Source organism: Panthera pardus, unplaced genomic scaffold (genome assembly GCF_024362965.1).
Source record: "Panthera pardus isolate Hobbes unplaced genomic scaffold, ASM2436296v1 HiC_scaffold_25, whole genome shotgun sequence".
Taxonomy (NCBI): domain Eukaryota; kingdom Metazoa; phylum Chordata; class Mammalia; order Carnivora; family Felidae; genus Panthera; species Panthera pardus.
In genome coordinates this window covers 73,149,692-73,163,591 of record NW_026526821.1, presented here as the reverse complement: position 1 = coordinate 73,163,591, position 13,900 = coordinate 73,149,692, and the positions used below count along the sequence as shown (strand labels likewise).

General features: G+C 39.0%; 1 protein-coding gene across 3 annotated transcripts in view; it reads left to right on the top strand.

Moving 5' to 3' along the window:
• The first annotated feature begins 5,870 nt into the window (after positions 1–5,870).
• The window catches only part of RTN4 (reticulon 4), a 72,581-nt gene continuing 64,551 nt past the window's right edge, over positions 5,871–13,900 (top strand). The window contains exon 1 of one of the 3 annotated variants that reach the window (XM_019422826.2): positions 5,871–6,669. In XM_019422826.2, the coding sequence (XP_019278371.2) occupies positions 6,111–6,669 (559 nt within the window). In that variant the 5' untranslated portion in view covers positions 5,871–6,110. The remainder of the gene's footprint in view (positions 6,670–13,900) is intronic. The other 2 variants (XM_053890699.1, XM_053890700.1) reach the window with 2 other exon arrangements.

Sequence of the window (13,900 nt, the reverse complement as noted above, 5' to 3'; positions counted from 1 at the left end):
CCTGAACTATTGGTTCAGGCTTTCATCAATTTTTTGCCCAAACTCTAAGCAGTAATTATGTTTCACTTAAACTATAGTAGCTATAATCAAGTTACTGGGCAAAGATTACCTGTAATATTATATAATTGCATCCTAAATGTTATTTCCTTATTCTAGCATCCATACTCATCTATGTTTATAACACTATCACTACTATTTTTGTAAATTAGCAATCAGGTCATCTCACCATTTTACTTAAAGCCTTTTTTTTTTTTTAAGTTTATTTATTTATTTTGAGAGTAAGAGAGACAGAGAGAGACAGAGAGCATGGGGAAGGGGCAGAGAGAGAGAGAGGAAGAGAGAGAAAATCCCAAGCAGGCTCTGCACTGTTAGAGCAGAGCCTAGTGAGGGGCTTGATCCCAGGAACTGTGAGATCATGACCTGAACCTAGATGAAGAGTTGGATGCTTAATCCAATCAGCCACCCAGGTGTCCCCATTTTGCTTAAAGACTTTTAGTAACTCTTTACGTAGAGAATAATAGCTTCACTTTTTAGCATGGCATTTGAGACCCTTCATAGTCTGTATTTGATTTCTTTATTTGGTTTTATCTTCAGTCATTTTCTACCTCTCTAACCATACCTGATGTCTCTCTATGCCTTGAATCTATATTGGAGTTTAACTCCTCTTCCTCTATAGGTGCTATTTTTCCTTCATTAGATGCCTTCCCTTCTTTCTTTACCTTAAAAGAGTAGCACCTTTTATGAAGCCTTCCCAAACTCTGCTGGAATATGTCTGTTTCACTCTTTCTCTAATATACACATATATATAGCATGAATTATATTGTATTAATTATGTAAGTATATAATATACATATATACTTAGAGTATGAATTATATTGATATATGTATATTCTATATATTCACATACATATATACACATATGTATGAATATGTTTACACATATATGTGTATACATACCTATATATTTTTCTGTAAACTAGATTATATGTTCCTTGATGGTAAGAAGTGTGTTTTATTTACCCTTTATCACCAGAACCTAGAAGCTCAATAGATTTTAGTTGAGTAAATGAGTCATGTTTATTGTAAAGATAGTGAATACCTGGTTTCTATTTCCACTGAAAATAAAACAGCAGAAATTATACTTCAGTTTTTAGGTATTAGGAAGAATAGGTGAGATGCTGGAATGAGTTATTTATAACTCAGATCATTTTGTGAACTCTTTTCTGTAGTTCTTTTTTCTCATGAGGATAGATTTTTATTTGTCTAAGATGGTTTAAGAATTTCTCTGCTTGGATTTGTGCTGCTAGATCAAAATTAATTTTCTTCTGAATCAAAAATAGTTTTTATATTAGATCACAATAAATTTCACCAGAGAAATGGTGCATATTGAATTTAGCCTAATGGAATGCAGTATTAATGTGGAGGACCAAAGAAGGTTAAAGGAGAAAGACTAGGTTCAATTTTAATTATGACTTTCATTTGGCTTTTATGTGATTTCTTCTTGGAACTTAAAAACTTGATTTTAGGTCCAACAGTAATTTTCTTTCTTTCTTTCTTTTTTAATGTTTATTTATTTTTGAGAGAAAGAGTGAGAAAGACAGAGCATGAATGGGGGAGGGGCAGAGAGGGAGGGAGACACAGAATCCGAAGCAGGCTCCAGGTTCTGAGCTGTCAGCACAGAGCTCCACACAGGCCTCTAACCCACGAACTGCGAGATTCTGACCTCAGTTGAAATTGGATGCTTAACCAACTGAGCCACCCAGGTGTCCCAATAATTTTCAACGCTTAACTAGCATGGCTGAAGATGTTGATCTTATAATACTTCTATTTCTATTCTCATTATAGAATGAACTTAGTATAAGTCAAGATGTTAACCAGAACCATGAACTGCATTTCATGAAAAATGGTAGGGACAATGACACAGCAAGTTTTTAGTTTTCCCCTTTGGACTGCCAACATGATGTTTCAGGTTTTGTTTTGTTTTGTTTTGTTTTGTTTTTTAAAGACAAAGGTTGAATGTAATTCAGTGGTGATCTTGAATATTGGCAAGTCATTTCCAGTAGACAAAAAAGTTGTGCACAGCTCTTGATATAAGTTTGTCAGGAATTAACCTCTCATCTTTCTCCTGTGGTTGCTGAACCCACTCTACATATGTAGACAAGAATATAGCTATCCTATGCCTTTTAACTCTTTCATGGGGCATACATGATAGAAGGACAAATAACCTGTTCTGTGTACATGGATTAGGTATCAATTGAGCTTTCTGCAATAAGGTATAATATAATAGAAACAGGACGGGATATTTCCTTAAGCGGTGAGTCTCCCTGAAAATGTCCAGGCACATTTGTACTGAGTTGTTCAGTGCTGTATTCCATGTGCATGATGAAGAGTAAATACCCAATAAATATTTCATATACGAATGAGTAAAGCACAAAACAGATAATGTTTAAACTAGCTTTTGTTCTGTAATGAACCATCCCAAAAGGTAGTAGTTTAAAACAATGATTTATTACTTTTTATGATTCTGTGGGTTGGCTGCAGAATCTGAAATGATCTCACATTTCTGGGACCTCAGCTCCCAGAGAGTCAGCTAGGTCTCTTTCCCCATGTGTATCTCATCTTTAGCCTCAGTGTTCCAAGACAGTGAGAATAGAAGCTGCAGTGCCTTTGCTAGTTAGGCTTGGAACTTACTTCCAGAGCATTCTATTGGTCAAGAAAGTCACAAGGCCAGCTCAGAAGGGGTGGGGAAACTGACTTTACCTCTGAATGGGAGTTGTTGCAAAGAGTTTGTGGCTGTTTTTAACCTAGCACCGATGGTCAACTTGAAAAAACCTTCTGTAGGGAATTCTTGTAATGGTAAGGAAATTGGTCAAACTGATCTCCCAGATTCCTTCCAACTCTGAGATTCTATAATTCCATCAGGATGAATGGATTTCTTGTAGTGTTCTAACAGAACAGTTACTAACTTGTGGTATCTGAAAACTTTAATCTTCTACTTCTGGTAAGATAATTTCAAAAGTAATTCATTGAATAATTCTTTTTCTAACTATTATTATGATCAAGAATTTACATTCTTCCTTTAAGCATTTCAAATGCCCATCAGAATTTTCTTGTTAGCGAGAGTGATATTTATATGTAGTTATCCTAATGTGTAACTAACTCTACTTTTGATTCTGGTATGTCAGCAACAGTCTCCTTTCCTTATCCTTTGTTGATCATTCTACGAACACTGGGTAAACTCTTTACTCTTAATTCATCCATCAAATACTTACATTTTAGAAGTCCCTGAGCTCAATAAGATTGTTATTTTTCTTCTTCTTCAGAGGAGAGTGCTTATATTATTGCCTCAATATTTACCATTTATTATAAAAGTTGTAAATCTACCACTTTTCCATAATTATCCTTTTACGACACTTTTAATAAATTAAAGACATTCCCTTGAGACTATTTTAGTAATAGCAGGCACACATATATATGAATGTGGAGATATCATATAAGCAAGCAACTTACAAATAATATATGAAAACTGTAAAATTTTTCTATTAAGGAGTTTCAGAACAATTATAGTGGGGAAAACAGTACAGTGAAGGCTGAACTACTGATAGCTAAGTTGCTACATAACAGAAAAAGTTCATACCATAAAATTTTGCTAGTATATTTTTGTATGTGTATGCGGTTGAAGATCATATACATTTCTGATAATTTTGGACGAATACTTGAAACATGACTTTTAATAATCATTGTAGGTATCTGTTTTGTTTAAAATTTTTAGTTTGGCATTAAACTTTCCACCCCCAAATTCTACACTAATGTTTCTCTCTTCCTACTCTTCAAAAATGACACAAAATAAAAAACAAATAAACTCAAAGTACCTCAGCCATTTTGTAGAAATAAAACCAGTTGGTCTTTGTGGAATGGATATGCCAGGTCCTGAATGTCGTGGTGCTAACCGGATCAGGTAATGTTCCCAGGAAATCTCGTTCTACCCTTCCCTTCTTAAAGAATTAACACATTTTGTTTCTTAGAGCAATTTTAGATTTACAGAAAAATTGAACAGAAAGTACAGGGAGTACCATGCCCACTCTCCAACCATCCCCTATTACTAACATCTTGGTATGGTACAAGTGATGAACCAGTATTGATATATTATTAACTAACCTCCATTACATTAGGGTTCACTCTTTGTGATGGACAGTCGATGGGTTTTGCCAAAAGTATAATGTCATGTGTCCACCATTACAGTATCATACAGAATAATTCTGTTGCCCTAAAAATCTCCTGTGTTCCACCTATTCATTTCTCCTTCCTTCTTCCCTAACCACTGCCTTTCCTTTTTAATACCTAAATTAAGCCTGGAGTAATATTAATTAGTTTGAGCTAAGAATTTACTTAAATAACCCTAATGATTCCCCATGGCAATCAAAATTTCTTAATTATTTAGACTAGCACTGCCCAAAAGAAATACGTAATCATACATATATTTAAAACATTTTAGAAGCTACATTTAAAAAGTAAGAAAAAAAAGTGAAAACAATTTAATATACTTCTTCCAACACATCAACAGCATGAATTACAAAATGTAACCATATAGAAATTGAGATGTTTTAATTTTTTTTATACTGATACTCAAAATCTGTGCATTTTAAACTTACGGCACATCTCATTTCATGTAGTCATACTTCAAGTGCTCATTAGCCACAAGTGGCCAGTGACTAAGATATTGGACAGGGCAGGCCTAGACTGTGAGCAATCTGCAAGCAGGTCATCCTGTCTCCAGGGCCTCCACAGTAGGAATGCAGTGAATATTTCTGTAAGATATACCAGAACCATAAAAGGGACTCTAACCCCTTTGCATGCTGATACTTGTATGTTCTGTGACCACTTTCCTTTAAACTCCCTCTCCCATTTTGGAAAAAGTAGAATGGGGATCATGCTCATTCCAGCATATCAAACAAACCAATACTGGGCTTCCTGACTCCCAGAAGGCCTGAGTCATCTGAAATGTTGACTCATGAGCCTAAGGTGACTGAAATGTAATGTGAATCAAATTTGCCTTCCAAGGCATCGTTTTGTTTCCACTTTCTCTCTCTCTCTCTTTGGGTGACTCATCTTTCTACCATGTGAGTCCAGCAGCAGGCAGATCCCAAAACCGTCCTGGAAGGAGATGAGACAAGTTTGAAATGATTTTAGTCCTCCAGACTGTCCAAGCCCAGCTCTGTTTTGCCTACTTCATCCAGGGCCTGCAGTTTGAATAGAGAACAACATTAAAGCTGTCAAAAAAATTTCTTTTCTTTTAAGGAGGTTGCAGGTAGTAGTGATGAGTTGGTCTGGTAATTTAAGTTTGAAAAAATGTAATCTTTTTATTTCAAAATCTTTTAATTCTTACTGTATACATAAATCTTTAGGGCCTACTTCATAGTACATTTCTCAACCCTGGGTTTTTCCTTTCCTGGGAGGAAAGTTACCACCCCCAGTCCCCCAGGATAACGCCCTTCCGGGGGTGCGGAGCCAAGAACCTCTCGGACCCTTCAGGGCAGATCGCCAGCCCTACCGCACGCTTATGGAGCCCTAGGGCCGCAGGCAGACCTCTAGCTCCAAGACAAGTAGAGACCCCGGCCCAACCCGCAAGTACCCAAGGTGAAGGGTGGGTCTCCCAGCTCCAAGCCCCACCCATCGAAACCACCCCAGCCGGTAGGAGAGAGGAAGTGCAAAAAGCCCCACCCACTTTTCTCTCTTTCTCTTTCCATTGGGCCAGCTGGTTGCCCGTCGTCTCTATCCCGTAGCCGATTGGCTCTCTCCCTCCCGCGCCAGACCCTGCCTCTCCCCGCCAGGGAGGGTAAGTCACGCCAAACTGGGCGGAGAATCTGCTGGCCTGTCTCCTTCGCTCGTCTGGGCGGTGGCGGCAACTGGGGACTGGGCGGGTGGCGCATCACGGGCGCGGAGGCAGGAGGAGCAGTCTCATTGTTCCGGGAGCTGTCGCCACTGCAGGTCCCTGGGCTTGTTCGGCCCTGCCCCTCTCAGTCCTCCCCAACCCCCACAACCGCCCGCGGCTCTGAAGAGAAGCGTCCCGTGGAGCCAGCAGCTGCAGCATCATCTCCGACCCGCAAGCCATGGAAGACATGGACCAGTCGCCTCTGGTCTCCTCTTCGTCGGACAGTCCACCCCGGCCTCAGCCCCCGTTCAAGTACCAGTTCGTGAGGGAGCCCGAGGACGAGGAGGAAGACGAGGAGGAAGACGAGGAGGACGAGGACGAGGACTTAGAAGAGCTGGAGGTACTGGAGAGGAAGCCCGCCGCTGGGCTGTCGGCAGCCCCAGTGCCCACCGCCCCCGCCGCTGGCGCGCCCCTGCTGGACTTCGGCAGTGACTTCGTGCCTCCGGCGCCCCGGGGGCCACTGCCGGCCGCGCCCCCCGCAGCCCCGGAGCGGCCGCCGTCTTGGGACCCGAGCCCTGTGTCGCCCTCGGTGCCCGCGCCATCCCTGCCCTCCGCTGCCGCAGCCTCGCCCTCCAAGCTCCCCGAGGACGATGAGCCTCCGGCCCGGCCTCCTCCTCCTCCCCCGGCCAGCGTGAGCCCCCAGGCCGAGCCCGTGTGGACCCCACCCGCCCCGGCCCCCGCCGCGCCCCCCTCCACCCCGGCCGCGCCCAAGCGCAGGGGCTCCTCAGGCTCAGTGGGTGAGTGCCGTGCCCTTACTCCTCGCGCAGTCCCTCGCGCCATCTGTCTTTTGTGTGCACCCCCAGATGCCTCGGGCGGAGCCCTCCTCTCCGGCCCCGAGGGGCTTTGTCCGTGGACCTTGGGGCGAAGGCGCCCCCGCTGGTGGGAGCCGCCAGGAGCAGGGTGGGGCGGCCGAGGAAACCCGGGCTTGTTCTTTATTGTCTGTCTCGGTATCGGGGAACACGTGCACCCCGTCGGCTCCCGGCTTCTTCCCTATAGTCCCTATCCCTCTGCGTCCCGGAAGTTAGGCATCCACCCCTAATAGGAGCTGGGTTTGTATCGAGGAACTAGGGTTGAGCGTTGGGCTGGCTAAGTTCCCGGGTGAGGATGGAAAGGCCTTGGCGCCCTTAATCTTTTGTCTCCCAGGCTGGGTCATTCCTAGGGAAAAGGCGCAGTTTCGCTGCTAGTCTGTTTGCCAGCGTTGAGCCCTGGGCCCCCTCCTCACCTCCCTGGCTTGGGTGGCCCCCTAGCACCTCATCCCCCTCCCTCTCGATTCTTGGCGCTGGTGGGGAGCTGGCCCAGTGGAAAACATCCACACTGACCCAACCGCAGTGACGGGAGAGCGCCTCCAGTGGTGTGGCGCGTGGAGAATTGGGAAGGCCAGAGTTCTGGCAAAGTCCTGGCACCGCCCAGTTTATCCGGGTTGTGATGTGGCGACTCCCTAGCTAAACCGAGCCTGGGAAGTGGGATCTGGGCATTTGTGGCCCGAGGGGAGCAGTTCTGCCAGGGTCTTAGCTGCAGAATGAGACGGATTGCTGTTGCTGTGGTTTAGGCTCTTGATGCATTATAATGAATCGTAGAGGAAAAAGGCAAAATGGTTGACGTTCTTAAAGAAGAGGAAACCTGTGGATTTTTTGCCGCGAATAGGCCAATTGAATTTGTGGCAGATTTGTCAGGAGCCTTTAATACAATGTTTTGAGACAGATGTTTTCTTGTAGTGGTTAGAAATACTATTTCTTAGAAGTTCTATGTTTTAGGTCGACAGAGACAAATCTGCATAGTTTATAAATAGTTTCCAAATATTTTCATTCACTTTAGTACCTGATTGTATTTTTTTTTTAAAGGAACATTGTTTTATTACCCTTTTCATTTTGGGAAATTTTTTATTTTGGAAGAGAAAAAAAATCAAGTTTGTTAGAGATGTTAAATCTTATTAGACAAGTTACTAGTTTATTAACATGTAGCTTGTTACTTTGGGGACAAAGTGTCCCACCAGCAGTAGGATCTTTCTTAATGCATAAAAGGGCAAGAATCAGGTAGTTTAACTGCCTGCTGAGAAATCTTCATAGCTTTATTGGATTTTAGAAATAGTTCGTTTTCTAGAAGAAGAGAATCAATCTGAGATCACAGAAAATACATATATTTTTCAGTTCGTTTCTCCACAGCAGTAAAATAAGCCATTTGTGATGTTTCTGAATAACATTTTGATGACACACCCCAAAGCATTAATCAAAACAATAATCATTACACTGAAGATATTAGAAGATGAGGAGTAACACGATTTTTTTCTTTTCCTGAGTCAAAAACACATTTAAGAGAACTAAAGTGAGGTAGAATAATATAAAGTAGTAAATTTGCAAATGGGCAGTTTAAGGATTAACGAAAGCATACCAATTTGTCATCTTGTATTCCAATATGGAAACAGGAGAAGGGTTCTGATCTTTGAACATTCGGGATTCAGGAGGTGACAGCATTCTCGGAATTTTGACTTTTGGAATACAAAGTTTGGAAGACAAAGGAGAAAGAATATTGCCTACTCAGGGACTCTTACCTTTATATGGTTCCCTAATTCTGTATTTATGATACTTATTTAGAAACTTTAGTTGCCTTAGTGAACCGCTGAACATCACGATTATAGTCATGGATAGTTAAACCATTTTAGTGAGTCTTAGGTTCTTAACAGTTTATTCATTCATTCAACTGAGACAGGTTCTGTTCTGGGCTATGAGGGTATAGCAATAAACAAGACACATATGCTCCCTATGCAGGGAGTATAGATAATAAGCACATAAATAAGAAACTCAGAATAGTGGTAAGTGTTACGAGGAAAATAAATTGGATGATGGCATGGAAAATTACTGAGGTGTGGTGGGGGGGAGTGCCTTTTAAGTAGTGTGGCACTGAGAAAGCCTTTCTGAGGAGGTGAGATTTTAAGCTGCAGATAAAAATTTCCAAGCAACCCTCAAGGAGGCAAAAGCCTTGAGGCAGGAATTAGCTTTGGGTGTTTGAAAGTCTAGTAAGACTAATGAAAAAAGCTGGAGACAGAGTGGTGTAACGTGAGGGTGGGGAGGTGGGCTACACTTAGCTCATTTGGGGTCTCTAATAGGCCATTGTAAAAAGTTTTTTTTTTTTTTAATTATTTTAGAAATATACTCTTTAATAATTATATTGTGATTTGAAACAAAAATACAGTTTGAAGATTTAGAGGAACCAAGAGGACTGATGTGAGTAAAGACAAGGTGAGAGATGTGCAGAGCATGGTTCAAAACAGACCAGCCCTATGGGAAGAGGGTTATATTTACTAAGTTAGGCAGACTCCTGACACTTGTGCATTTAACATTGTTTACATTATTTTTGAATAATTTTGAATTTTGTGTTTACTGTTCTTGGAACATCCCCATTGTACAGTAATGAAATGAGATGGAAGCCTCTCACTTGACCATTTTCCATGGAGAAACATTTGGCTTCAAGTTGAAAAGGTGCTTGGTTAATGGGCTTTGAAGGTACTCCAGGGAAATGCTGCATAAAAATTGCATTGAGAGAAATGTAAACATCATTAACAATGACATTGCACTGGCCTTTGGGCATGTTCTAAACCAGTGTTAATTAAGATTGAAAACTCGCGGTAGATCTGGATTCTGAGGGGTATTGAATAACTGAATTAAGGTATTAGGGTTTTATTATCCTGTTTTTATCCATGCTCTGCCATCCACAGTTGCTCTTGGCTTTGGTAATTTATATTATGAAACAAAAAATGTTTTTGTTATTGTTTCCAAAATGTAAAAGTTCTTTCATTATTTTTCTCTTTTGTCCTGAATTATTGCTTTACGCATTGTGAGGCCATTGGAGATTATTGAACTGAGGCATGCCATTGTTAAAGCAGTGTTAGAAAAATGAATTAACGACAGTACTCAAGTTAGGTTGGAAAGAAAAACAGAACTATTTAGAATGCTTTTGCAGGTGTTTTGAAAGAGGTGAGTAGAGCCTGAACTAGTTTACTACTACCTTCAGTCAGTGAAAATGGAATAGAAGGGAAGAATATAAGAAACTCTAAGAAGTAGGATTTTTTTTGGCTGCAAATCTCAATTTTTATAGTTAGGTTAAAAAAAGGTTTTATGAAAGAAGAATTGATAGAGCTTGGAGGCAGGGGATGTAAATACAAAGAAAGTGTTGGGCTTACTAAATCAATTTCAGAGACTGTCCAAATTTGTTAATTGCAATGGACATTTGTATAGAATTGAATATTGCTCGTAAGTATAGTTTATGGCTTGGGACTAAAAATTACTAGTCTTTTATGAAGTCATTTATTATATGATCATGTGTATTGGCATAGGAGCACATAGTAGAAATGCTAAAAGATTTTGAGTGATGTATAGTTTAAATCTTAAGTACTAGTTCTTAATACAAAGGCTAATTGAACAGTGATATGCATTTCTAGGAAGCAGGTGCCTCTAAAGAAGGAACTCTCATGCCCTATCCATTCCCCATCTTACTTTGAAATTGCAATCAAGGTAAAGAACTGATGAATTTGCAGATTCGGAATAGTTAACTCTTGTTAAGCCGTTTCTAATTTTGGACTAGGAATAAAAGTTGGTAACGGTGGTATGCTCCTTATGGATAAGTTAAGTTACGTTTTAGGTTGGCTCATAGGAAGCTCCACGTCAAATGTCAAATGGTGTTTAGTACCTGGCAGACTCCCTCAAACCATTTTAAAATGAAATGATGAATAAATATATTTTGTGCCTTTGATAAATAACCTCAGTATGAGTAGTAGTATTTAAAAACATGATATTTTAGCACTATATCCCTCTAAACTTAGAAGATTTGCTATCTTATATGAAATATTTCTAAAAAGGAGCAAGTATATTATCTATTGTCTAATAATTGGCTCTGTTTTATATGTAGTTATTTCATAATCTCCCTAAAAGCAGTTTATTTGAAACACTGCTGATACAAGGCCCCAAATTAAATGGCACATTTTAAAGGTACTTTGCTAGCCAGGAAAAGGTACCAAGTGGATGATATTTCTTGATCCTTTACTGAAACTTCTGATTAAGTAGAAGTCAGTGTTGTAGACACATCACTCTTATACTATATTCTTTGATACTTTTTGTTCCTTTTCTAAATATAGACCCTAGAAGGTCCCTCTGGGTGTGGCAGCACCAGTAATGAGAACTGTAAGGGCAGACCATAATTCATCAGTGTTTATATGGGTAAATGTGACTTTTGTGGTTAGCTAGTATAGGACATAGGCATGCAAAATGGTGGGACGCAGCTTTACTGATGCTGAGGTCTTCTCACACTGATGGCTTCATCATTCTTTTAAACTCTAAAGGAGGAGTTAATAATTTTACATTTAAGTGGTTGGTTTTTTGTTTTTTGGAATGGTGATTATTATTATTTTTTTGGAAGTAGATCGAAAGTTTATTTATTTATTTTGAGAGAGAGAAGAGTGCACCCTTGTGCATGTGAGCCGAGGAGAGGCAGAGCTAGAGGGAGAGAGAATCCCAAGAAGGCTCTGTGCTGTCAGTGCAGAGTCCTGTGTGGGGCTCAGTCTTACCAACTGTGAGATGATGACCTGAGCTGAATCAAGAGTCCAAGGCCTAACTGAGTCACCCAGACACCTCTAAATGGTGATTATTTTTAAGTATTCTAATAACATTCTATATATGTATCATACTGTATATGGTAATAGTATGTTTACTTATTTCTATTCTTTGCCAGACTATATGCTCCTTGAGGAAAGGGGCTATATAACTTTTTTTAAAATATTTTTTTTTAATGTTTGTTTAGTTTTGAGAGAGAGATTGAGAGAGAGTGAGCACGGGAGGGTCATAGGGAAAAGGAGACAGGATTCCAAGCAGGCTCTGTGCTGACTGCAGAGAGCCAGATACGGGGCTTGAACTCCGGAACTGTGAGATCATGACTTCAGCCAAAGTCGGATACTTAACTGACTGAGCCACCCAGGTGCCCCTGAACATTTTTCTCTTGAGGAAAAAGACTATGTGACATATCTTTACTGTTGATCACAGTGCATTAGATGTGGTGTTGGCACTCAGAGATTTGTTGAATGGATCTGATATTATGGATGTAAACTGATATTATGGATGTATAGTCCTAGAAGTACAATACATTCTCAATAAAAATCATATGAATGAAAGCATTTATTTACATATACAAGGTATATGGATGTTCCATATTTTATTCAATCAGTCTCTTATGGATAGTTAATTAGGTTGTTTCTCAACTTTGTTACAGATAATGTTGCTATGCACTTACTTATATATATTTCTTTGGGAATACATGCTGTTATATATATATTGTGGGATAAATTCATGCAAGTAGAATTACTGGTTCAAAGGGTATGTGCATTTAAAATGTTGATAAGTAATGCTGAATTGTATTGCAAAGTTACTGCAACCTCTATTCCACCAATAATGTGTTTAAAGTACCTTTTTCCTTATGCCTTTATAAACACAGTGTATTGGTAATCTAGTGAATGGTTTAGCAAATTTTCTTTTTTTTAATTTACATTTCAGAGTATTTTTTGGCATAGGTGCCAGTAACTTTTTTTCTGATCACAGCTTTTGCTTATTCTTTTGGGTTTTTGTTCTTACAGATGTAGGAACACTTGATGTATTGTAAGGAAATTAGCATTTTGTTGTGTCCTGAAAACTTTTTTTCATGATTTGTTGTTTGTATTTTGACCTTCAGTATATTTTTTGCAGAAATTTTAAGTAATCACATTTAAGTATCGTTTTCTTTTATGCCTTTGAATCATACGAGTCATTGAGTTTAATGTAATTCTTAGAAAGGCCTTCTCTAAGATTGTAAAAATTTCTCCCATGTTTTTTCTTAGTACTTCCATGATTTTTATGATTTCATTTTAATATTTGATCCTTTCATTATCTGTAGCTTATTTTGTTGTAGAAAGTGAAGTAGTGATATAATTTTATTTTTCAATATGATATCTCATTTGTCCCAACACCATTTGTTGAATCATCCATCTTTACTATTTAGATATGCCACTTTTGTCATATACTTGTATTATCGGTGAAATATGTCCTCTTTTCCATTTCTTTGTCTTTTCATGTATAGGTATCAGACTGTTTTAATTGCTATAACTTTCCAATGAAATGATAGCTGATAGGGCTTTTCCAGAATGACTTTTTCTGGTCATCTGCTTTTTACCTGATCTTTAAAATTTGTTTATTTAATTCCCTCTCCTCTGTTGAAATTACAGTGGGGCTACATTACATTTAATCATTAATTTAGGGGAAAATTGATATTTTTTTGGACCAGTATTAGGTATTTTTCTACAAACACGGTTTTTATTAACCTGTATTTTTTTTAACCTGTATTTTTAAAAATTAGTTTGTAATTATGTGAAATACAGGCTTTAAAAAGTAATTATTAAATACTCTAGCCTGCTTAGTATAAGACACTTGATATACTGGGTTATATAGATATTTGGACCCCTCTTTTCAGTTAATTATAGATAGACAGGTAAAGAAAGAAATCTTGCTTTTTTATTTCTAAAAACAAAAACAAAAACAAAAAACTTGTTTTGAGAAGGGGAGAAACATTTTCTATACTCTCGTAGTATAGAGCTATGGCTACTAAATATTGGACTATTGTTTTAGCAGTCTCTAAATTCTTAAATTTAGAGAGGGCCTTAAGTGGTCCTCTAGTTTTAAGGAAAAACATGATTTCTTTAATAGTTTGTTCTTCCCATTGATGGAATTGTTACCATAGGTGAAGAAGGCTTATAAAGTTTTGTTATTCAAACAAATTTAGCGGTTGTTTGGTTATGTTAGTATTCCCTTGAAGTTCAACATTAGTTAAAAAATTAGCATACCCCTTTTCCTTTTCCTTTTCCTTTTTTTTTTTTTTTTTTTTTAAGCAATGCTTAGGGCTAAATATGGGGACAAAAAGATGAGTAGAGGTTGTACTTAAGAGAGGCATAGGTAG